Here is a 25,802-nt window from a genome sequence, read left to right as displayed (position 1 = left end):
TGACAAACTTCCAAAGAAACAACGGAAAGTTTGCACTGGAAGTATCCTTATTTTCTGTCAATGTCCCTAATGCCTGATAGGTGACTAAAACTCCTAAGACTTGCTTCTTCAAGGTCTAGGGTTCCATCAGTCCATCCACTGGGGCTGCTGGCTAGCCAGCCGCTTAGAGGACTCTGCTCCTGGGCTCAGTGTCATTAATTTTGTGGTAGTATAAATATTCATTTTAAAAATCAGACTTCTACCATGGGAAATGTCAAATAACCTGACATTTTATTTCAACCTGAAATAAAAGAATTTCCAGCAGAAAAGGAAATTCACTTTATGTGTGTCTTTGCTAACCTTTCCATACCTCTTAGGAAGGAAGTACTCAAGGAAATGTTCACAAATCCTGTGATACCATTATCTCACTTCTGTTTTCCCTTGAGGCTAATGGTTAAGTAGGTTAGTCAAAACTAGCTGTATGTTCTAGAGATATTCATACTTCTCGAATTCTACGTAAATTCTTAAAAATGGTGTCCAATTAAAATGTGGACTCCATTAATTTATTGCAGTTGACTGTCAGTCTATTATGTTGTCCATCCAGCCAATTTTTATCCTCAGAATATATAGTTATAGGCTATATGTATAATAGCTGCTTCAGTAAAATCAGCTGCTTCAGTAAAATCAACTGCTTCCACCATTCTGTGATGACCTACAACCACGTCAAGAAAAATGAAAGCTAAATGAAGGACTTGTCAAAGGTGTGACTTTAAGTTATCAGTTTACAATGTTCTGATATTATTCAATGCTATCTCTTACGAAAGGACAACTATACATAAACATTTCTGTGGGGAAAACGTACCTTTGGGTAATGCACATATTAAAATTATCAGCATCTAAACAGTCAATTAATATCGAATTGCATTTTTGTTATAGACTGAAGAGAGAACCATAGGAATCAAATTAATCCAATCACACAACAGCAATTTTTCATTTTCTATTTACGTTTCTTTTTCAAAGGTAATACTGCAATACATGTATCATGTACTGCAGTGTATTAGAAATGGGGAAAAAATAAAACCCAAAGAACTTCATCAAAACAGCAAAGCCTAGATTCTCAAAGCCTAGATTCTGCAAGTGTTAGAGAAGGTAAGTGGTCATACGCAGGTGAAAGCATTACAGGACATGGATTTTGTTTGGTTTCTCTTCACCTTTTAGTTGTCATGTATGCTAGGTATAAAAACAGGATTGATGGATTTGGACCGTGCATAACTGTACAGCAAATTTACTTGACATATTTTTTGCAGTACCTTTTATTTAGAGATATCGGTGAACCTGTTCTTGTTTCTTAGATGACATCCTTCAAAAATTCATTGTCTGTGGATAGAACACCTCTCTTGAATCTTTCCTTTGATGTTTTTGCAAACTCCTAAAGCATCATTCTTTGCTTCAGTAGGACTCTGTGCCATACTTCCTCGTACTAGTATCAATAGCAGTATTAGTTCAGTATTATTGGCATAGTTCATGTTATGCTGGTAATGCACTGTGCTTTGTATTCACATTGGAAAAATAACACCTCAGCCGGATTTAGTGTATAAATAAACATTATTTTGGTATGGGTGGAACTTGCACATCTACCACATCACTGGGAATCACTGGGGCATAGCTCAGGTGAGGGCCAAGGACAAGTGATGGAGACTGAACATGAGTCTGGAGTCAACGGCGCTGGTTGCAGCAGTTTCTCAGCTTTATCCTTCAAGGCCACAGCGTGGCTTTGTATGAGAGCTGACCCTGCACCCGGCAGCCAGCCCCAGGGGGGTGGCACTCAGCGTCCTGGCAATGCCCGTGCTCGCACTTGCCTTTGGTAATGGGAAGGGGAAAAAAGCCAGTGCTTTTGCCCTTTGGGACATCTTGAAAACTGATAACTACAGTGTTGCCATTCTTAGTACTGACTACTAAATTTCTCTGTTCCACAGGGAAATATCTTTCTTGTGAGTTTCATTTAGCTTGTACTAATATAAAGATAACTTCCCCACTGGAAACGTCAGGGCAATTTACATTAATACTAAGGAGAAGTAGTCATCTTTGATCTCTGACTTCCTTCATTTTTCTGCTTACCTTTATGGGATGCACCATTCAGATGAGCATTTTTAATGATTACAGATTCTTCTGAGAAATATGTTTTGATATATCCCAAATATTAGCATGGATCTGGTAGTGGTCTTTGAACCTCAAAGAAAGCTCAGAAAGCAAGTGGTTAAAAAATTTTGATGATGGATGAACCAATGAAGCTTGGAAGCTACAGAAGTGATGTTTGTTGATATTTGACATTAGAAATACCAGATACGACATTGAATTTGTGATTTAATTGTTTGTTGGCTATTCCAGTATTAGAGGAGTTCCACCTTGCTCTGATGCCTGTGATGCTGCACAACTTTTCAGACTCTTTCTTTTCCTCCCAGCACTCCCAGCTATAACTATGCACCAAACATGGATAAGCACTGGATCATGCAGTACACGGGGCCCATGCTGCCTATCCACATGGAGTTTACAAACGTCTTGCAGCGCAAAAGACTTCAGACCCTGATGTCAGTTGACGACTCTATGGAAAGAGTGAGTTCAAGACACTACTGTGAATACAATCTTATTTGTCACCTTCACCGACCGCAGCCTGGGGAGAGCCCTTGGGCTACAAAGAATTACTCCACATATCCCCAGTATAAATGAATTCTGGTTCTCTGCAACATAGTGCCAAGCTCCTCGCTTGGTTCTTTTAGTTGCTGGGTGAATAAACTGATGATTTTTTTTAAAGGGAAAAGTGACTGGGCCTAATATAAAGCCTGGTATTAACAGAAGATGCATCACCTGCATGTACACATGGGTAGACACAGGTGTGCACATGACAACTTCTATTCATTTCACACACACCCTTCACAGTTCGTCCTTCAGCTGAAATCTGGGAACTGGCAAATCACAGCAACTCAGGTGTCAGTCTGCTAGTGTTTGCAGAAGTTAGGCAATGCAGTGTACAGCTAATTATAGGTAACATGATACATGAACTATTAGGTGTACTTTGTATGACTTTTTGTTCCAAAATCAAGCTCCATGACCAAAGATCTTCCCCCAGAGAGATTTCTTTAAACTTTAATAAAAATTTACAGCCTTTTCCCAAGCCCACAACTGTAAGAATGAGAAAGTTGTAGACTAACACAGTAAATCAAATCTGAGTACCATTTACCCTAAAGCTGTAGCAGACTTTTTCCCCAAGCTGTGTTTGAGTACACAATGGCTTTTGGACATACTAATGCAACTGCACTAGTATTATCATATTTTGCTATTCTGATTTTGTGGACCTGTTTCATTTTCCCCTCAGTCAAATGTGAAATTGAACTTGTAAGTTGATTTTTTTAGAGCACAGTAAAGACGAGATGTAAAAATGTCCATCCCCAGAATGTCTGTTTCAACCACCTCATCAATGCCATGTTTGGTTCTGTGAATTTAAGGCAGTAAAATGATGATTATACATGATGGTTATGCACAAAAGATATTTTGCACATTTAATTCGGAGTTTTTCCTATGCTGTGTTGCAGTTATACCAAATGCTTGCAGAGATGGGAGAACTGGAGAATACCTACATTATTTACACTGCTGACCATGGTTACCATATCGGGCAGTTTGGACTGGTCAAGGGGAAGTCAATGCCATACGACTTTGATATTCGAGTTCCTTTCTTTATTCGTGGTCCAAGTGTAGAGCCGGGATCAGTGTATGTTCTCTTATGTCTCTGGCACAGCTGTTGAACCTAATATAAATGTTTCTAAGAGCATGTAATTATCACTCTTTCTAGTTTCATAAAGGATGCCCTATGATTGCAGAGCAATGCATTTTATAAAGAGGCATATCTTTTATTTTGCTTATTATTAAGTTATAATGCAGATGAGAAAATTGTATAATGCGTAGTCCTGTAAGGTTAGGCTTTGGGTTTTGCTTTTAAAAAGTAGGTGCTCATCTTTACTGCTCACTTTCTGGTTTAGCAGAATGGATGGCATCATGCCCTCATTGTCAATGAGGTAAGAGTAGTGTGACTGCCGCACCTCCTTGTCTTATTGTGCTTAGCTTTTTCTTTGCGATGACAGTCTGCAGTACTGGCCTGTCGTTCTCAGAGTTGTAGCCTTCAAAGGGGATTTTCTGAACTTAGCACTTCTGTAGAGCTTTACTCTCTTCAAAGGCCTGTTAAACATTAATTACCATTCTATTTCCAAGAGAATGTGAAGACTTACATATTGAACACATGACAACTATGACCTTTTCTGTTGATTTGTAGAGTACCTCAGATAGTTCTGAATATTGATCTTGCTCCAACAATTCTGGATATAGCAGGACTTGACACACCTCCAGATATGGATGGCAAATCTGTCCTAAAGCTTCTGGACTTGGAGAGACCAGGAAACAGGTGGGTCCCAACATATTTTTTTAACCAGTTCAGAAGCAAACGCCTGAGTAAATCAACAACTGAGTGGAAAAAGATTCTGTGAAAATGAGTTGTGTCATGCCATTGACCACAGCTTTCACATTTGAAGAGTCTCTTAAATAGCACATCTATAAAATTGCAAGTATATATAAGTGGAGAGGTGTTTTTTCAAAAATAAATTGTTAACACTAGCAGTGCTATACATAGGTGCCAGCAGTAAATATTATTATTTTGCTTTCAGGTTTCGAACAAACAAGAAGACCAAAATTTGGCGTGACACATTTCTGGTGGAAAGAGGGTAATTATTAGGGGTGAGAGAGTTTTGGGAGAGCCTGCCTGCTGGGAACACTCTTGTACATGCTTCCCTTTCTGCTCACTCCTCTTCCTTTTTATGGTCAGTGAAGTAGTAAATTTTGCAAGCCAACTTACAGGCCTGACTTGTTTTCTAGTTTCCCACCACTGGCTTTGCAAGCTGCTGTGCTCCCAAATCTCTAACTCTGAAGAAATTTGAAAGCATGCTTTTCTGGCCACACTCCTAGCCTGTACCTCCTCTTTCTCTAACATTGTACTTGTGATCACTTATGTCATTATCTGGCTCATTTTCTTTCTAAATCTGTTTCAAATCCAGCTGTGCAGAATCCTCTTATCAACTGATTTTGTATTTTCCATCACATATTGAAAGCATTCTTCATTTTTGTTCTAGCTAAGGAAAGACTTATGTGTAAATGAGATTTATGACTCCTCTTTTCACTGATACCTCTTTACACCCTCTCACCTTGCCAATTACTGCTGTGAAAATTTTCTCTGGGTAAAAATTGTACAGCAATTTCCTTGTGGCACTTTATGGCTTTACAGATTATGGAAATCTTGTGTGATGTAGTACAAAACAGTGCATATAAGACACACTGCAATATATAAGATATAGCCAAGCTAGTGCTGAATGAATATGGAAGCCCTGTAGTCTCTTCAGCTGGACTTTTCAGCCAGGCAGATACTGCTTCAGCATGTTTTGCTTTGTGAAAGAACATACATTTATTTATGAATGGTGCTGAACTGTATCAATTAGACGTATTTCAGCAACCCTTATTTCTCTTTGAGTAATTTCCAGCAAATCACCTGAGCCTTTTTTTCACTACATGAGCTACATTGAAGGTCAGTAACAGAAATGTGGAATTTTTTTTTTCTCTGAGAAGACTAAATCTTCAAGCAGCTTTGCTTTTCTAGTTAAATTAATCATTCCCAGATTTTAGAACAATGTGTCTAAAATATTCAACTTTATTTTTTTTAAAGCAAATTTCTACGCAAGAAGGAGGAACCCAACAAAACCACTCAGCAGTCTAATCAACTACCAAAATATGAGAGAGTAAAAGAATTATGCCAACAAGCAAGATACCAGACAGCCTGTGAACAACCAGGACAGGTAAGCCACAAGCAACTGCAGTCTCCTATGTGCCACAGGGAAATACCTATTTTTCCTGATGGGTCAAAAGAATTTGAAGAATTTGGCATTTGGAATAGACCATTATTCTGAATATCTCCAGAGCAAAGAAAACCAGATGCAAATTCCTCTAAGCAATGGTCCAGTTTAAGGTGTTGGAGGGTTTGCCGTCTCAGTACAGGGCTTATGGTAAAACTCCCACACTTAAATGTAACACTAGATGACTACTTTTTCTTTAATTCAGTGTATTGCTAAATATGCAAGATAATTCAATGATAATTATGAATAAGGGAGAGATCTTTTAGAACAGTGAAAGCTTGTACTCACTGGACTAATTCAGAATTGCTGAAGCAAGCTGATTAGTCCTATGGTTACACGTGATTTCATTTGCTGGGATGACAACTGGACAACATACTAGGTAATCATCATACTTTATTATTTTTTGAAACATCTTTAATAGAAGAGTCCCCTCGCTCAGAAACCTTTGCTGCTTAGGGTCACTGTAAGGATTCAGACAGTGATACCCATACCCAAGCGTTACTTTTTCTTCGAATAGCCTTAATAATTTCAGTATAACGTCTGACTGATACAAAGGTCTAATTGCCTGCTCACAAAACCAGAAGTTACTGCACCCCTGACAAGGATGCTTACACCTGCAGCTCCATAGTGCATATAGAGGGAGGGAGCTATATTAAGAAAAAATGAGTTTGACTCCAAATCCTCTTCAGTCTGTTCTGATTTAATGCTATACCTATGGTAACATATGAAGATGAATTTACTAGGGAGATGTGGAAGGAAGCTGTATGCCTTCCCACTGACACCCCCTCCAACCAGGCACACACTGGGGGCCCCAGGCAGCGGCTCGCCCCCACCCTGCCGTCCTCCCCCTCCATCCCTGTCCCCGCACACCTCTCCAGAGGAGTGTGAGGTGATTTCTCCCAGGCAGGCGTTTGTGCCTTTCCCTCAGATGTTTGCTCAGACTGCTGCAGCCGGCCGTAGGCCTGGCACTGAAGTATCGGTAAGCTGTTTTGAACGGGGGCATAAAGCCTCACTGTGCTCCGCTTCCATCTGCAGCCACCCATGGTGCTTTGCCCAGGTAGGGCTCTGCACGGCAAACCGGAGGGCGCTGGGGGAAAGCTTGCTCACTTAGAGAAAGGCTCCATCGCTACCTTTCCCCTTCTCGTTCATTAGAGCGTAGTGTTACAGTAAATGTTGGTTAATCCCAGATTGGACTGGAATATGTTTTGGCTGGCACATTGTCGATCAGGTCCTCTGCCACAGCTCTCACCTCACACATGCTCCTTAAACGCAGCCACTTTGGAAGGGATATACACAATATCGCAGTCTCACCCAAGGGCAAAGTTTTCAGGAGTTCAAACACTGCCATTGTAAACAGAGATTAAATTTGAAAAATTGAACATTTTTATAAAAACTAAAGGAGATCAATGGAGTCATTTAGACTGTTAGACGCTAAAATGTTTAGTTTTAAAATACCAAAATATTTTCTTTGCAATTATTTCTTATATTTATTACCTCTCATGCCAAAATCCCGATTTGGAATTTTTTTTTACTTTTCCACATATGAATAGAAAAGATCAAGTGTCCTGACCAGATATCACACCTGGATCAGTAGGAAACAGTGTTCCCAGCCCTGTTCCCAGCCTACTGTGGTAGACGTGTCTTTCCACCCCATATCGGTGAATCCTGTTTGATCAAAGGGCGGAGGGAGAAGGCCTTGAGCCGGCAAGGAGCTTATGAAAGCAATGGTGTCTGATAGTGACCCTCCCACCTACAAACTCCCATCGAGGTCCTTTAAATGCTGAAGATACATCAGCTCCACAGAGCCCAGCAGCCATCCTTCATGGCTGAAAGAAGGACAGGGCTGAACTGACCTTTTTAAGACCAATTTTCACACCTAGCTATCAGTGTATATAAATTCTTTTCTTAAACAAAGAGACCAAAATTGTCCCTGATACTGCTAACATCCTGAAGGCTTCCTGCAGGCATGCCAAAGTTCAACGTGCCCACAGAAACCTCCTGTCAGACAGAGCAAGGGCAGTTTCTCTGTCAGGGACAGTCTGGATGCAGTGCTTACAGGAAAGTCGATGTAGATTAGGAAGGGTGTGAATTTGAAGAGTGATATTGGAAGTAACATGAACATCAGCAAGGCATTGCAATGTTGAATAATTGTCCGCAGGATTTTTTCCATGTAGAAAAAATCTTAAAGAAAATTAAGAGCTAATAAGCCAAATAATTTTACTTCAGCCCAGATTGTTTCTGATGTGCAATATGAGGCATCATAATTTAATATGAGGTTCCTCAAGCAGATTTCCCCTAGCCATTTTGCACCTCTTGGAAGAAAGAAAAAGGAGATACTGTTATGTGGGTCTTAACTTTGTGTTGTATTTTGAGATTAGTATCTTTAAATTACATAGATGCATATATAGAAAAAAATCTTCATTTTAATTATGATGGTTTATCATACTTCCTAGATTTACTCTAATTGGTTGCAGTTAACATCACTTAAATTAAAATCGCCTTCACAGAATAAGTGATTGCTGAGATATTTTTAAATAATGACATTAGCGGTCTGTGGGAAGTTGCTGCTAAATGTCTGGAACTAAGAATAAGCATTTGGTGAATTAATATACCAATGGATTGTCTAGTACATTTAGAGCTTGTTCTTCATTTTAATTTACTTTAGTCAATATCTAGTTCATTTGAAATGGAGAACACAATTGGGAGTTGAAAAAGAAGAAAATTTGTTTTTCCTGTATTAAAATGAGGTGTGATCCTGAGACCTGCTAGTTCCAAAATCTCCAAGGATATAGTACTCAGGAAAATAATTGTTTCAGCTTATTTTCTATTTAATAGGTCAAGTCTAAATAAAATTTTAAAAAAGTAAAAAAGAAGAAAGAAAATTAAAAGAACCTGGCATAGTAAAGACACTTTTTAAAATTAAGTTTCAAAATTTCAATTTTTTCTATGCCCAATGTCCACCCAAAAGTAAGTAAACATAAAAAAGGAAAAATAGAAAATATTAAACATCTGTATAATTGCTATAATTATTCCTTAATTTTTTAAATTCTAAATGACTGTGAAAAAGAGATAGGAAATTTAGAGTATAGATTACATTTAGCTGCAAATCAGTAAAGCTTATGGGTCACACAAAAAAAAAAGTTTTGTTTCATTAAGAAAAAATAGTTATAAAATGCATATGCAAAATTAAGTTACACTACTTTCACAAGGATTTTTTTTTATTGTTTTAATAGTTTAGCACCATTGACAGATTGCATCACTTTCATTGCAGAGCACCCTCCTCTTGCTGTTTTTTCATAATCCCCTTCATGGAAGGACAGTTCCTAAAAGTTCACTCACTTCCTTGAGAGCATAGCAGAAGTGGGATGTGCCCAACTGCATGGATATGTTCACTTTTGAGTTATGGTCAGCCAGTCCTTAACTCGGGTCAGCAGTGAGCCCTTGTGGAGGAGAGGAGCGCGCATTAGCAAGAGCAGTGCTGACGGGTCATGGGAAGCGATCACTCGCCTCTCCTTGGTGCTTGCGGGCTGCAGCTGGAGTGCTGCATTAGGGTTGGGAACTCCATTAGCAGAGGGACTTTGGTACGCTGGAGGAAGATGAGTCAGATCCAGAGATGGTCAGGAAGTACTGAAGAAGGGCAGAGGTTTGTTTAGCCAGGAGAACAGAAGGTAAATGGGGAATGTAATTGCTTCCTTCAACTAACTTATGGCTAATTAGAGAGAACACAGACCCAGGCACTTCTTGGAAGTGCACAGCAAAAGAGCTATCAGCAACAAACAAGTTGCAGCAAGGGAAGGTCTGACTAGGTGTGTGGAAAAAAGTGTTACTGTAAGAATGATGAAGCACTGAAGCCCAAAGAGGCTGTGGAACGTCCATCCAGGGATAATTTGAAAACCTAATAATGTTGTTCCTACTTTGAGGAGAAGGTTGGACTAAATGACCTCCAGGTGTTCCTTCCAGCAATGGCACATAGTCTTAATTTTTTGCTTGCTTAATACCTCGACTTGAGGATTTCATGTTTCCTTCCTCCTCCTCAGCTTCATAACGTGGGAAGTGCTGTTAACTTTGTCCACCTTGTGAGCGAATTATGGGTCACCTACCCATATCGTATTTACAGACTAGATTTTGGCTCCTGCCCTGACCCAGCTGTTGACCTGCGCTTATCCGCAGCACAGCCAATACCGCCACACTCCAGGCAGGTTCATTCTCCCTGCAAAGGGAGCAGCAGTGGGGTGGGCTCTCTGCTCAGCTTTGGGGCTTGGGGTGGGGTAGAAGTTTACTTTGCGGTCCCTCCTTCACATCCCAGAGAGCACTCAAGAAATTGTGATGGGAACTGGAGGTTTATATGCCAAATTTGTCACCATTTTATGTGGTGTAGCTTACTGAGCTCACCTGATTGAGCCCAGTTGGTTTAGTAGTGACTATTAATATGTTTGAGCACTTAAATGGTTTGCACGGTTTGGGTTTTTTTGAATTTCATTGATACATATTTCCTCTCTCATCTTTACTGTAATAAGGCACACAGTACAGAAATATTTATTCATCTGCAGCATTGCTACCCCTGCCGTTGTTTCAAAATGAGAAACACTGTGAACTTTTAACTAAACTTTTAACTAAAACTTTCTTAATTTTCCAGTAGAGCAGAAATAATAGCATGTGAACAAATGTTTCTCTGGATTAATACACCCTTATCATGACACAAATCTCCTCTCAGATTTCCACTGAAATGAGAATATATGTTAGTTCAGAGGCAAGCTGCTCTTAAATCCTCTGGCAGGTTATTTTTGTTGAACTCACTCCATCTTCTCACCCATGAAATTCTTCTGGATACTTAGCAAATATCAAATAAAAGCATGTTAACTCTGTTTTCATTTATACTTTTTCTTTTGCTCTTCCCTTACCTAAATGTGTAATTAATGAGTTGAGTTAATTCATAAGTATTTATTCTTTTTCTTTCCACCAGTCTGAGTCATAGGAATTTTCCTGAGGCATAATTTTGACTTCTGGGACTTAACACTGTTTCCCAGATAGCAGTTACCTTTCAAGGTCTCATGACTAATAGGCTGGGTGTCTCCAGTGTACTGTTCAATCCATTATTTATAATCAGTATCAAATCTATAGCTAAACATGCATTTTTATCCTCTTACAAAAATTACATAAACTACAACCTTATTTTAAAATTTTCCCAACAGAGGGGGAAAAAAAAAAAAGCGCCACCCTACCAAAATGAGGACTGTGAAACTTTGTGTTTAAAATTTCAGCTCTTAGGTTGGATGACTCGGCAGCCAAACTCAGACATAGGTCTGTTTATTTTATGGGCATACATCTCCAACCATCTGCTCAGCACTACCTGCCAGTTTGTGAACAGCAAAGGTCTGAAACTTGTGAAGATCTGTGGTCTGCTGCCAGTTCCAACGAGCACTGACAGTGGGCAGAATGGAAAAATGCGTCGAGCTGCCCGTCTTTCTATGACGCACATGCCCATAAACTCAAACTGAGATAGACGGGTATAATGCCGTAGCCACCAACCTTCCTTGTGCTCTTTTTTCTTGCACCTCAGCTTTAGAGATGCAGAATATTATGTTTCCTCCTGAGGAAGTGTGTCCCAAAACTGCCCTAAAGAAATAATGTTGCATTTGGAGAATACGCCTGAAGACTGTACAGTGAGATTTTAGTTAGATTAGGTCTCAATGTATTTTACAGTGATTTAAAGCTTTACTGGTAGTCACTGGAGACATGCTGTTGAATCCAAGCATCAGCTCTGCAGTAAATGTGCAAGGTTCTTCTGGCTCTGACCCAAAGAGCACGTTATGTAGTCTGTACATACCTCTTATTTCTCATGTATCCTTCGCCATTTAAAAATATAGCGTAAGAATTTAATTTTATTGTTCATGTTCATATTTATCATGTTATCATATCAGCATTCAGTCAAAAACATGTCTGTTTGTAATGCTAAAATAACACTTGCCATCAATCAGCTTACAGATAATATTGTAAAGGAAATTAGAATGGGGCTTATTAGGTGTAGTCTGGTTTGGCTCAAGTATCTGTGTTCTCATAAAATAAATATCACAGACTATATACATTTGTAAAGGTCAGCTTTATGACCAGCTGCGAAATATGAATAAAAACACATAAGCTGGTAAGAGCTAGCCAGAAGTGTCAGATGGCTGGCCAGCCACTGACAGCCAGACCCCAAGCACCCACTAAAACCCAGCTAAAATTATGATATGGCATGTAAACATCACTCATGGATCCTCCCAGTTTCTGAAGAACCTCCTGATGCTTGCAGAGTTGAAAGGCACTGGTGATCGACCTGTTTTACTAGAACATCAGTTCCAAGCTGGCTCTTCTTTGCCATCTGCCCATTGATTCCACCTTTTCTCAGTCATAATTCAGCAGAGCATCTATACATAGGCTTAACTGGAAGCATATGTGTTTGGGACCAGTCATGTGCTTAAAACTAAGTACAGAATTTAGTGCTTTCGTGAACAGCTGTTGCTCACTTTATACCCTGCAGAGTCATCCCTCATAGTTGACAGAAGCATGCCTGCAACTTAGTTGCTCAAGAATTCATAGGAATTGCCAGAAATTATGATATCCCTTGTTAAAATACCACTCTGTTTATGAGTTAAAACCAAATATGAAGATAAGTTCCTTTATCTCTAAAAATAATCCTTCAAAGCCTGGTATTTCATATTTCAGCCTAAATATTTCACATTTCAGCCTAAATATTTAAGTTTCCTATTAAACAGAGGGCAGGTCTTGACAATTTTTCAAATTTAGGCAATTCTTAATCTGAAGTACCAGCTCTATTCTGGATAAAATCCAGCAATATTCCAGTCTGGAAAGATCACTGGTTTCATTGGTTTCATCTCTTTTGATGCACAACTGTGTTCAGCATTTTTACGACCATCTGTGATGGGCTGACCCTGGCTGAGGGCCAGGTGCCCACCAGAGCCGCTCTATCACTCCCCTCTTTCATTAGACAGGGGAGAAAAGGTACAATGAAAAAAAAAAACAAAAACTTACGGGTCGAGATAAGGACAGGGAGAGATCATTCTCTAATTATCATCACGAGCAAAACAGATCGAACTTAGAGAGGGAATTCATCTTATTTATTACTAAGCAAAACAGAGTAGAGGAATGAGAAATAAAACCAAATCTTAAAACACCTCCCCCCACCCCTCCCATCTTCCCAGGCTCAACTTCACTCCTGGCTTCAACCTCCGCCCCCCCAAGCGGCACAGGGGGACGGGGAATGGGGGTTACGGTCAGTTCATCACACGTTGTCTCTGCCGCTTCTTCATCCTCAGGGGGAGGACTCCTCTCATTGTTCCCCCGCTCCAGCGTGGGGTCCCTCTCATGGGAGACAATCCTTCACGACCTTCTCCAACGTGAGTCTCCTCCACGGGGTGCAGACCTTCAGGATCAAACTGCTCCAGAGTGGGTCCCTCACGGGGTCACAAGTCCTGCCAGCAAACCTGCTCTGGCGTGGGCTCCTCTCTCCACGGGTCCACAGGTCCTGCCAGGAGCTTGCTCCAGCGCGGGCTTCCCACAGGGTCACAGCCTCCTTCAGGTGCCTCCACCTGCTCCGGCATGGGGTCCTCCACAGGCTGCAGGTGGAATCGCTACACCCCCTCATCCTCCCTCCATGGACTGCAGGGGGACAGCCTGCTTCACCATGGTCTTCACCACGGGCTGCAGGGGAATCTTGCTCCGGCACCTGGAGCATCTCCTGCCCCTCCTTCTGCACTGACCTTGGTGTCTGCAGATGTTCTTACATCTTCTCACTCCTCTCTCTGGCTGCAAAAGCGCTCTCTAACTGTTTTTCTCTTTCTTAAATATGTTATCACAGAGGCGCTGATTGGCTTGGCCTTGGCCAGCGGCGGGTCCGTCTTGGAGCCGGCTGGCATTGGCTCTGTCAGACACAGGGGAAGCTTCTGGCAGCTTCTCACAGAAGCCACCCCGTAGCCCCCCCGCTACCAAAACCTTGCCACGCAAAACCAACACACCATCTTATCCGTGTTATCTAACAGAAAGACTTTTTGGTAGAATGACACCTTAAAAAGCAATTTTATGTACCAAAAAAGTTTAGACAGAAAACACGGATTGTGCAAGAATAATTTTTAGCACTTTCTGTAGTACTTCTTTGAGATTCTCTTTTTGCAGAGTTTTCATCTTAAAGTATCCAGTGAAATATAGTATAAACTAAGTACTCCGCAAATTAAATGTATATGACCCAATAGTAATGGGTTATTGTTATTGGTACTGCTATTTATAACTGAAAGACTAAATTTATCCTTTTCCTTGGCTCCTATTTGTTTACACCTGAGAGTGGACATTTATTGGATAATAACAGAAGTCTGTTGATGTTGAGTTGTAACTACAGACAAGCTAATAGATTTGGTAGAGAATGCTATGGAGGTGAAATAAATATTTGATGTCTCAACCTAAGTACCTACACTTGTAGAGCTGACAATGCAGTCCATGCATTTTTTGTAAAGAAGAGAACTGCTATAACTGTGACACTTAAAATCAGTCTTGTCTATGTGTCAAGAATGTGAAATTGTGTAGTCTGGAAACTTCCTAGGCTATTTTCTCTTTCTTCCATTTCTTAAATGCTGTGAAGTAGCTCAAAATTGGCAACTTTCATATAGTTTTTTCTGTTATACAGTGATTAATTTCTTCATTCTTTTTTTTCCTCCAGTTCTGTCCCTGTGCATTTAACTGAATGTATTTCTAAAGTCTGTCATACATTTCTCGCTATATTACGTCAGTTGTTATAGGACAAATTGCTTCCCCGTCTGTTGAACCACTGACCATTGCACTTTTCAGGAGCACTTTCTCAGGGGGTAAGGCTGTATATAAATAACCATCTTTGAATATATTCACATCAGTAGTCTCTGGAGCTGTGCATGATTCAATAGAAGGTGGTCCGGTTAGGAGGGAGCGGTGCAAAAATTGGGATCTGCCCTTATGAGCAGTGTCAACCCAGTTCTAAAATGAAGGAGGGGATTTTTGTTCCACAAAAATGAGCAATTTCAAATTCCCTGAGCAAACCTGGCACACAATCCCTGTTAAACAGCTGCACTCGCGTGCAATCTTCAAATACTGCTGAGATCTAACAACAGAGATTAATATTTCCAGGAGCATTTAGGAGCCTCGGTTAGGACCAGGGTTTATGACTGCTCTGTGGGAATGTGTAGCGGGCCTTAGCCCATAAACATTTCTCACTATTCAGGTCCAGTTCAGCAGAAATAAACTGCTGCTGCTCTGTACTATTTACTATAACCAACTAATTACAGGGCATTTTTCAATATGCTGTGTGACATAGCCTCTTTGAATGGCACAGAGAAAGCAAAACCAGGACTCAGTTACTGCGGTAGCACAGCCCTAAACCAGACTCCCTTACCAGTATTATCACACCAGGTCCCCTGACACTCACCCGCATCTGGTTACTAATAATAGAGGAAAATGGTACACACATACACAGCCCATGATGGTATTTTTCTCTAAACTCTTTTCAAATTTAGATCATACCTTTTGAAACAGGAAAGAAGGGAAATGAGACCTTGAGGACGTGTTTAAATTCATGAAGTCTTCCTTTTCATGCCTTATCTTAGCAGTCCCTAGACTGAGCAATAATAGTCAGTCAGTCATACGTTACCAAAGTGAAAAAGCACCTGAAAAATTATTGTCACCATGTTATATTTCCGGTTGCATGTTTTTCAGGGTTTCACAGCTTTGTGATAAAATCTGACAAGATATTTAACACTGAGGTGTACTGCAAATACCGCGTAATTACGTTTCATAGAAACCCGTAGCTTGCCTACTGTTAAGACACCTTTCATGAATTGTCTCATAAATTTCCCCTCTATATAAGGGGGCAGCAACTCTCTCAAAGCTTTCACAGTCTAATAACTAAACAATGATTTGAAATCCTGCTTAAGTAGATATATACAGTGCAGCACATCACAATGATTCATGCTGAATGTATAATTTTTATGCCTTAATTATATTCAGTAATAAAATAGAATTATTTATTTTTAAGGCTGTGGCACAAACTGATTAATATCAGGAAATTGAGACCCAAGGTAGTTATGAAGTCATTTGCTGTTGTCTTGCTCATGTAGCTCTAAGTCACAACTGGAGCTGTGCCAGTAGCAGCACAAAGCAAAGCCACTAAGTACAAACAATAGACTTTACCCAGCCCATTTGCTCGCCTTTGCCTTTGAAATGACTTTATAAGGGCAAACTTCTACCCCCAGAAGAAAATGCATCATGCCAAGGTTGTCATCTGAGGAAAAGCTCCTGCTGCAGCTGCAGTCCTGTGTTTGCCTCCCTACCAAGGGGCAGGCATGTGTACTTATCGTAGAATCATAGACTGGTTTGGGTTGGAAGGGACCTTAAAGGTCATCTAGTTCCAGCCCCTCTGCCATGGGCAGGGACGCCCACTAGACCACGTTGCCCAAAGCCCCATCCTTCCAGGGAGGGGCATCCACAACTTCTCTGGGCAACCTGTTCCAGTGCCTCACCACTCTCACAGGGAAGAAATTCTTCCTAACATCTCATCTAAATCTACCCTCCTCCAGCTTAAAGCCATTCCCCCTTGTCCTGTCACTACATGCCTTTATAAACAGTCCCTCTCCAGCTTTCTTGTAGGCCCCCTTTAGGTACTGGAAGGCCACAATAAGGTCTCCCTGGAGCCTTCTCTTCTCCAGACTGAACAACCCCAACTCTCTCAGCCTGTCTTCGTAGGAGAGCTGCTCCAGCCCTCTGATCATCTTCATGGCCCTCCTCTGAACTCACTCCAACAGCTCCATGTCTCTCCTGTACTGGGGCCCCCAGAGCTGGATGCAGTACTCCAGGTGGGGTCTCACAAGAACAGAGTAGAGGGGAGAATCACCTCCCTTGACCTGCTGGTCACACTTCATGTTTACTTATCATTTTACTTACGTGTTTAACTTTTAGGTCTGGCAGAGATTAAAGCAACTCAAGCTTCTGCAGGATAGGATAGGATAGGATAGGGTAGGATAGGATAGGATAGGATAGGATAGGATAGGATAGGATAGGATAGGATAGGATAGGATAGTTCAGTTGAAAGGGACCTACAATGATCATCTAGTCCAACTGCCTGACCACTTCAGGGCTGATCAGAAGTTAAAGCCTGTTGTTAAGGGCATTGTCCAAATGCCTCTCAAACACTGACAGCCTTGGGGCATCAGCCACCCCTCTAGGAAACCTGTTCCAGGGTTTGACCACCCTCTCGGTAAAGAAATGCTTCCTAATGTCCAATTTAAACCTCCCCTGGCGCAGCTTTAAACCATTCCCACACGTTCTATCGCTGGATGCCAGGGAGAAGAGCCCAGCACCTCCCTCTCCACTTCCCCTCCTCAGGAAGCTGCAGAGAGCAATGAGGTCACCCCTCAGCCTCCTTTTCTCAAACTAGACAAACCCAAAGTCCTCAGCAACTCCCCACAGGGTGCTCAGTCCTTTTACACCTTTACCACTCCTAAGCTGCCTTTGCAATTTGCTGCCAGGGGCAGGGACGACTCGGAAGAGCTGGCAGCCAGCACACGCGGAGCCAGCCAGGGCCCCCAGGCGCATGTGCAGAACAGATCCTGCTTCAATTCGGGGTGACTATAAACCAGCAAAGCCCCTCACAGCAGGATAGTCCCACCAGGTTTCAGGTGGCGAGTTCAGGACTCCGTTGGTGTGTGGGTATTGAGGATCCTCTTCCACATTTGCTTCCTCTCTGAAGTTGAACTGAAGTGGAAGGAAAAATGGAGGTGGGGAGCTGAGGTGAGAGGGAAATAATTGCTGGAGGGTAGGTGATGAAATGAGATGAAAGAAGGAAAAGATGAGTCAATGACAGGAAAAAAGGCTGACACAGGTTAAGTTTCACAACATACCTGAAACGATATAACAGCTTGTTGCAGCCAAATGCTTTTCCTCTCCCATTATTTTTTTTTTCTTCTACTTCTGAGTTAGTCCTCTTTTCTCCAGCTGAGGAGGGAATAAATCAGTGCAGGGGTCCCTAAGTCAGCATGCAGTCAGAAGCAAGGACTATCCCTTTTTCCTGTGGCAACAGCGAATTGTTAGATCAGCTTAGGTGTCTTATGAAACATCACTGTAAGAAGGAAGGTAAACATGGGGAAAATAAGAAAACATACACAAATTAAAATTTAATGAAGACATATTTAGTTGGTGTATGTGCCAATGTTTTTTTTTATTGATGGAGAAATGGGGACCCAGAAGCCAAACCTAATAGTCCTGGACTTCAAAGAATAGTTTGGTATTCATAGCGGGAAGGAAGGTAGAAAACAGGGGAGGGGAAGGGGCAGTGCATCAGTCAGCATCTTCTTTTATGTGCATTAATGTGTTTTATAGATCTAAAGATGAGCAGAAGACCGTTATGACTTCCTGCATAATGCCTGCTCAGTGCCCAATTCCGCTGGCATGGGCAGGGATTCAGGAAAGTTTGTCTAAAAATTCCATCTTAGAACTCTAAAGCATTTTTATAATGACACTTTTAAAAGTAAAATTAAAAAAAAAAAAAAAAGGAACTGAATCACATTTAATCTGTTTTAAATAGAAAACTATTATTGGCTTGTACTAGACATAGAGGGTCTTGTTTCGATGTCAGTCATAATACTGTTAAAAGTGATCTAAATGGCTATTGAAGCCACTCCTCAAATCTCTTACTATAATTAATATTACACAAAGAGAATACTTATTTTACTTTAAAATGGTGCTTTTGAGACTCATTAAAAACTAGCACCATATGTTTGTAAATGTAACATGTACCCACCAAACACAGGAAATACAGCGGTGCAGTCGGTTCTTATCCTGTAACAATCTTCTCTTGCTGCAGTAGGAAGAGTGCACGTGCTATTGCAGAATAAAACCCTGCAAAGTGTTATAGATCTCAGACACCTTTACTTGTAGAAAGCCATGTTGTCACTTGTAGGTGTATGTTTAGACTGAAAGTCTGGGCATGAGTGTAATTTCTTAGGCAGCCATCAGACATGTGCAAGTCTGTGGCCTTTTACACATGGTTTACTGTTCTGGGATCAAAGTCATGCCAATCCACAGGCAAGGTCTCTGAGTGTGGGATCTATCTTTAAGCTCAGCCCACACGTTAGGCCAGAGAATGCCTCCACGCTGCTGCGGTTCAGAGCCACATCAGCTCGCTCCTCAGGTTACCAGGTCAGCAAATCTACCTGAGGATTAGTTTTCTTTCTTCACTCCACAGGCAACTTGACAGCACCCCCAAAACAGGCCAGAGCAGCCACTACTTAATGGCAGAGACTTACCAAAATGTGTGTGCTCTGATATTAGTGTCCATTTCAAAAATTAAGTTAGGGACTCCATTAGGACCAGCATCTAGCTGTCTTCCTATTATTAGTGAGGCAAGAGAAAGCTATGCTATTCAGTTATGGGAACCAAAAAAGGACACATTATAGGGAAACTGAGCTGAAACTGCAACTAAAAGGCTCCAGTTATCAATAGCATTATTGAGTTTTGTTCCCTACACTGTTCAGCCAAGCTTAATTGCTTTGTATGCAAAGTCTGGTCATTGTGGCTTAAGATGCACAAGTGAACACAACTCATTGGGTAATAGTCATTTATAGTTGTATTCAAGTTATAAATAAACATAACTATATCTAGTTGTCCCTATTGTTATTTGGACTACAACTGACTTAAAATCTTCACAGGCTTCTTAGCTTGTGCAGGGTGTTACGAATGCCAGATCTAACCCAGCAGCCATATATGGCAAGCTTTGGGCATGGGCAAAGGAGCTGTGATCTGTCAGCACTTACCCATGTTTTTTAAAAAAAAAATGTCATTTAGCTTTTTTAAGACAGTTCAGTGTGGAAAGGAAATTAAAGTCCCAGTTGCTTTCTCATTTGAAATGTGAAGACAGTGGGATCCACTGGAAAAATCCACCTAGAATCTTCCATCTGGTTCAGTGACGTTGATAATCAAGTCAGATGTTGTGCAGACAAGCTGGAAAAAACTCTGTTTCCTCTCATTCTCCTGCACTTGCTCTGATATTCAGCACTCATACGGTGCCTTTACAGGTAGTTCTTCCAGACTACACCTTTTTCTCCCAAGTCTGATACAAATCTCAAGACTTAGGTATCCACAGCAGTTTACCCAAGCTAATTTATTTGTTTACTATGCCTAAGGTTCTTCCCCTGCTTGCACCTGCTGGGTGTAGGGAGGCTGGCTGGGGGTATCGGGCTTTCAGGCTTCTCTCTTCTCACATAAAATATAGAGCCAGCAATGTTTGCAGGTCTGAGTGGCATGGTTTGCAGGGGCATGCCTTAGGGTGCAGGTCCTAAGTCTGGCTGCTGGTAAGGAAATAAATTGCATGTTCTTAGTGGTTTATGTATTTTGCTATGAATAGCATCCACAATTTGTCCTTCTCTTTTCCAAGCAACCCTACAACTGAACCAGTTCTTCTTCATGCATGGGAATTTATTTTTTTATTTTCCCCTGAATCATGTTAGAAATAACTCACAGAACAAAGAAAGTTTGTTTTTTCAAAGGAAGAAAAAGTTGCTGAAAACAGCCCTGACAGCTGTAGTCTGTGGCTCAGTAAATTAAGACTTTTTACTTCCTCCTTTCAGGGATGTGTTTAGTCTAGATACTCTTGATTTATATATCTTTTTTGGCTGGGTTGTATTTTTTTATGCAGATTTGCACTGATTTCATTTAAGCTTATGTTTGCCTAGCGTGAGAGATATGTTGAGAAAAATGTGAGTGAATTTAGTCCCTTAAAATGTTTCCCTTCTCAGTTTGTTAATTAAGGGACTGCTTAATTTTTAAAGAAATTTGCCTATCTTTTTTTACAATCCACCTGAAAGTAGCAGGGGTTTGGAAGGCAGCTGGGAAATCATCTTCATTTCTCTCTCTCACAGAAGTGGCAGTGCACAGAGGATGCTTCCGGCAAACTTCGAATTCACAAGTGTAAGGTATCTAGTGACATACTTGCCATCAGAAAAAGGACCCGCAGCATACACTCCCGGGGATACAGTGGTAAAGACAAAGACTGCAACTGTGGAGACACTGATTACCGAAACAGCAGGACCCAAAGAAAAAATCAAAGACAGTTCTTGAGAAACCCTAATGCGCAAAGTAAGTGTTATCTGATCTCTTGGACTCTGAGGCAAAGAGCAGAGGGTAACGATGAGCCAAGTGTTGGTTTACCAGGATACTCTTGTTTTCACCTCCATGTCTAATGAATACATCCATAATTGGCAGTAAGGTTCTACATAATTGCCTCTGTAATAACAATAATGATAACAGCAATATTGATCCTTTGGAATAGCCTTTAGGCTGGCGGAGGTGGCGGCGATGCTCTGGGGCCACCTATCGCGCTGCTCAGACGTGACAACCCGGCAGCATCTGCGGATCAATCAGTGTCGCTGTTTGCTAAGATGGTCAGACCAAGTGTTCACATGCTTTTTGGTGATGTTCCAAATTCCAAAGACGTCTTTTACACGAGGCAGTGCAGTGCTGTGACCGCTGTTGGACTGAAATTCTGCTCGGCTGTAACTTTCCCGCAAGTCAGTACCGGGATCCCCGCAGGGACACGAGTGAGATTGCAGTGTCCTCTAGTGGAGCGTGGGCTGAAGGGAATGTACAAGCGAGTTTTAGGACAGCAGTACTTGGATTTGTCTCTGCTAATGATTTCTATAAAAGAAGCCATTATTTTAAATGGAACAAGTATTTTCTTCTATCTGCCGAGCAATGAAGGTGAAATTCTGTAGCTATAGACAAGCCGACCCGGATTTCAGACTTTGTTTAAGAGCAGGCTGTATTCTCCTGCTCTCATCTAGAATATTAAACTGGGGAATGAAATAAAGATGAGTCTTTACAATAGGAAGATAGTGAAGTTGCATGAGAAATGCAAAAGTTAGAAGATGCTGCACAGATGTCTATGAAATAAGAAAATAATGTTAGTATAATTCAAAATATTTCCTGATTTAAAGCTTCCCCCACTCTGGATATGAACAAGAATCCCTGGTATTCTTTGTACATTCAACCACAATCTTGTTTGTCTTGAGCTGTCTCATTGTTCAGACTAAATGCTGCCTTGATATAATTTCTTCCATTTGTTTAGTATGATCTAAGGAACTTCACAGTGTGTACAGGCAGCCCTCTGCTGAAAAGTATACATGTCACAGACTGACAGGGTGATTCTCAAACTGGGGAATGTTCCCCTAAGCGATATTTTCGAGGGGAGATATCTGTTGTGTACCTTGGAAATAGAAGGTGTTGCCAGCTTACCAGCAAGGGCTGAATGGGGATTGCAGCTAGAGACGAGGTGACTTAAGGAGAGAAAGAGGGGAAGTATGGAAAGCATCTGAAGGGGGGCACCAGAAAAACTCCATTTGTTGTGCCTTTCTCGTTTACAACATTCTTATTCCTCTTCCCTCCTCCTCCAAATTTACCTTAGCACTCATTTGAGTAGAGCACAGAAAGACTTGTGATGATGAAAAGTCATTAAGGGAATGACTAGTTCAGGCCTCAGTTTTTAGATGACACATGGATAAGATGCTTATATATTCCAGACTCTTTCAGTGACTTGATTAATAAGTGCTATCATCAGAGAGTGCTACAGTGCCAGAAATTGTCCCATCTGACCCTATGAATCTTTCTGCATTATTTTATTAAAGTGTAATATGGTTATAAATCAGAAAGATGCTTTGAAAATAGGGTTTTTTCTCTTCAGAAAGATGAATGTTTTCATTGACTTGACTGGGAAGCCTTTTTTCACCTGACAGCAGGCAACCACTGAAACAGTTTAGAAGGATAGGGTAGTTTGAATGAAGAGTTCAGTGAGGCTCGCTGCCTGCACTTCTAGAAGATTCTTGCGGGAAAGGTTCAGTGTGAGTCTCTCAAAGACACTAACATAAAAACTGCAGTAGACCAGACACTGCCTGCCAAAGGCAGTACTTTCTTACAGCTCCCATTTTATTCTGCTGCATGAATTATTATTAACTGTTAGGTGACAAAGATGTGCTCAGCATCGATGTAACAAACAGAAATGCCCTAGAAGTGATTTTTACAAGCTGAAATACTTATTTCTAGGGTTCTGTGTCTGTGGTTTTGCTAGCAGAATATGCATTGGTATGGTATTGACTGTGGATTTTATCAGCTTGATTTAGGACAAGTGCATTTAGCAAAAGAAGTAAAAAGTGTAAGGTCGTCCAGACTGAGCCCAAACACAGGTATTCTTGTACATAGCATTAAAAAACCCTCAGAGAGTTAATTGTCTTAGTTAATCTGACTCATATACACTGCTGTACGTGCAGAACTCCAACACGGTAACTAAAAGAGCTGTAACCCTACTAAGCATAGAGCTTAGTAGTGGGTAAAAGTGACACAATAAATCTCGCTGTAGCTCTACAATGCAGCAGGTGTTTCGTGGGCAATGACTTGTACACATAGATACGGATGATGTGTGTGTCAAAGTATATATCCATATAGATACATATACACTGATATATGATGGATTCTTGCCCTTTTAATGCCTACCTTTGAAAAGGAAAAGATGTTATCCTTTTAAAAAGTAATTTTTATTCTAAAGCGTAAGTCAAACATGTCACATGCCTATTTACAGGTGGTGATTTGTTTCACAGTACTGAATGGTTTAATTTTCTGAAGTAGTTTCTAATCCTGTGGTCTCTGATTTTTTGAGTGTCTCTTTCTAGATATCTGATTTCTAAGATACTGATTTTATTTGTGGATATGATATAGATGCTATATGTGGCATAAGATCAGACTAGCATGAAATGCAAGCCTTGAAGCAATCAAAATTTCATGCTACATATGAAAGCGTGGGCCTCAACATATCGAAAAATCATTAAATAAGTTTCTGTAAAGCCACAGAAAAAATAAGCTGTTTTTACTGAACAGCATTCTTGTTCTTTGGAGTGTGCTGTGTGTTCATGGCACGGGTCATGTAGATATGTATATGCAACTGGGAATGTTTCTTTCTTCTGCTTCAGAATACAAACCCAGATTTGTTCACACTCGCCAAACCCGGTCCTTGTCTGTGGAATTTGAAGGTGAAATTTATGACATAAATCTGGAAGAGGAAGAACTGCAAGTGTTAAAGACCAAAAGTATCACCAAGCGTCACAATGCTGAAAATGAGGAAGACGCAGAAGAAACCGATGGCGCTCCTGGTGATGCAATGATTGCTGATGGCACTCATGCCATAGCTCAACCCAACTCTGTCAGAGTGACACACAAGTACAACTGCTTTTTCTGTGGTTTTCTTAAAGTGAAATTTTTGTTTTTTAAATTGTATTCTCTTTCTTTCCTTTTTTTTTATGATTTTATGCTTACAATATTTAAGAACTTAAAACTACCATTGTAGATTTTAGATAAACCTGAGTTGTATTTGTGTGTATATTTTAAAGGGAGGCATCTAGTTTAGGTTTTATTTCTGAGGAGATGTAGGCTCCAAAGGGAGATTCATGCTCTTATGGATCTTATGGATCTTATGATGCATTAATCACCCTGCGAAGCTGACACTCCTGCTATTCTTTATAAAGTCTAAGATACCGGCTTAGCATAGAGGCCTAAATTTGAGACAACTGAAATCCGACTCTAAATGAGGACAGATGAGATAAATTACATAATCTTTCTTAATGCTTAGTTCTTTGCAGCCACTAACTTTAGCTAAGATACATTAGACTTCTAATGAGAGGCCTGAAGAGACTTGCAATCATTTTTCCATTCTGGAAGATGCCTAGATTTCAAATTTCAGCCCTACCCTAAATCTGAATGAAAACGCAGAAACCTCAAAATAATTTTTAGTTTAAAAAAGCTAATATGATTGATGTGAAAAGCCAGGCAGATGCAGGCAACAAAAATCTTCTATTTGAGCCTTTTTATTGTGCTTAAAATACAAATAGCATTTCTCTCTTTTCTTTTAATCTTTTTTTTCCCCGATAACATTAAGGAAAACATAAAAATTAATTTTGAATAAAAAAAAATTATCCATTTCTTACATTGATAATTTCCAACCATGGCATTAATAAAGCCTTAGATGGATTTCTGGAAAAATTATTATTTCTTCATAAAGTGTTTTGACTTTTTATTGAATACAGTATTGCTTTCAGAATTCTTTGAGTGAGGAAAAAACCATAGTAAGAGAACATGGGAAGAAATAAGCATCTAAATCTTCCTTTCTGCTATTCTTCTCAAAAATTAAAAGAAAGGTTCTGATGAAGCAGGACCCGAGAAAGGTCATGTCTATAAAATTGGAATATTTCCTTAATTAAGGAATTTCTGTTTGTCATCATGGAGACTTTCAAAGCCCAGCCTGTAGTCTGCTGGATTTTCTCTCTCAGTCCACCTCCTTGGCCTTCCATGGGTTTTTGTTTTTTTCTTTTGGTAGAGCTGTTTTTTCAAACACTGGTATGAATATTTTTGTCATCACACCACTTTTTAACTTAAGTGTTCTGTTAGGGTTTTTTAACCACTTATTTGAACTCTTTGCTCTAACTTTGTTTTTTATTGATCTTTATTGATTATATTGATCTTTAGCGCATTGACTGTATGTTCTGTTCTTGACTGTTTTGCATACTTGGAAGATGAGTCATATTCATGTGACAAGAGGAATATATTTCTCAGCAGCCTGGTGGTTAAATAAGAAATGGCACGTTTGGTTAACAAGAGGCTTTAAATTCTGAACAGATTTTTTGTTTTGGTTTCAATTTCAGTTCTGATTGGATTAAGAATCTCCAAGATAGCACTGCCATTGCATTTTTGCTTAGCAGGCCCAGAGAATCTGTCATGGATAAGGATTTTTTTACCTATTTTGCAGAGAAAACACATTGAAGCAAT

At 40.4% G+C, this 25,802-nt stretch overlaps 1 protein-coding gene across 3 annotated transcripts in view; it reads left to right on the top strand.

Annotated features, from left to right (window-relative positions):
* Positions 1 to 25,802, top strand: part of SULF1 (sulfatase 1) — a 105,918-nt gene that overhangs the window by 66,650 nt on the left and 13,466 nt on the right. For all 3 annotated transcript variants that reach the window (XM_075743920.1, XM_075743922.1, XM_075743921.1), the window contains exons 8-14: positions 2,442 to 2,592; positions 3,570 to 3,745; positions 4,304 to 4,432; positions 4,692 to 4,748; positions 5,741 to 5,870; positions 20,858 to 21,074; positions 23,954 to 24,200. In XM_075743920.1, the coding sequence (XP_075600035.1) occupies positions 2,442 to 2,592; positions 3,570 to 3,745; positions 4,304 to 4,432; positions 4,692 to 4,748; positions 5,741 to 5,870; positions 20,858 to 21,074; positions 23,954 to 24,200 (1,107 nt within the window). The remainder of the gene's footprint in view (positions 1 to 2,441; positions 2,593 to 3,569; positions 3,746 to 4,303; positions 4,433 to 4,691; positions 4,749 to 5,740; positions 5,871 to 20,857; positions 21,075 to 23,953; positions 24,201 to 25,802) is intronic.

This window comes from Balearica regulorum, chromosome 2, assembly GCF_011004875.1.
Source record: "Balearica regulorum gibbericeps isolate bBalReg1 chromosome 2, bBalReg1.pri, whole genome shotgun sequence".
In the NCBI taxonomy this organism is placed as follows: domain Eukaryota; kingdom Metazoa; phylum Chordata; class Aves; order Gruiformes; family Gruidae; genus Balearica; species Balearica regulorum.
This window is presented reverse-complemented; position numbering and strand designations above follow the sequence as displayed.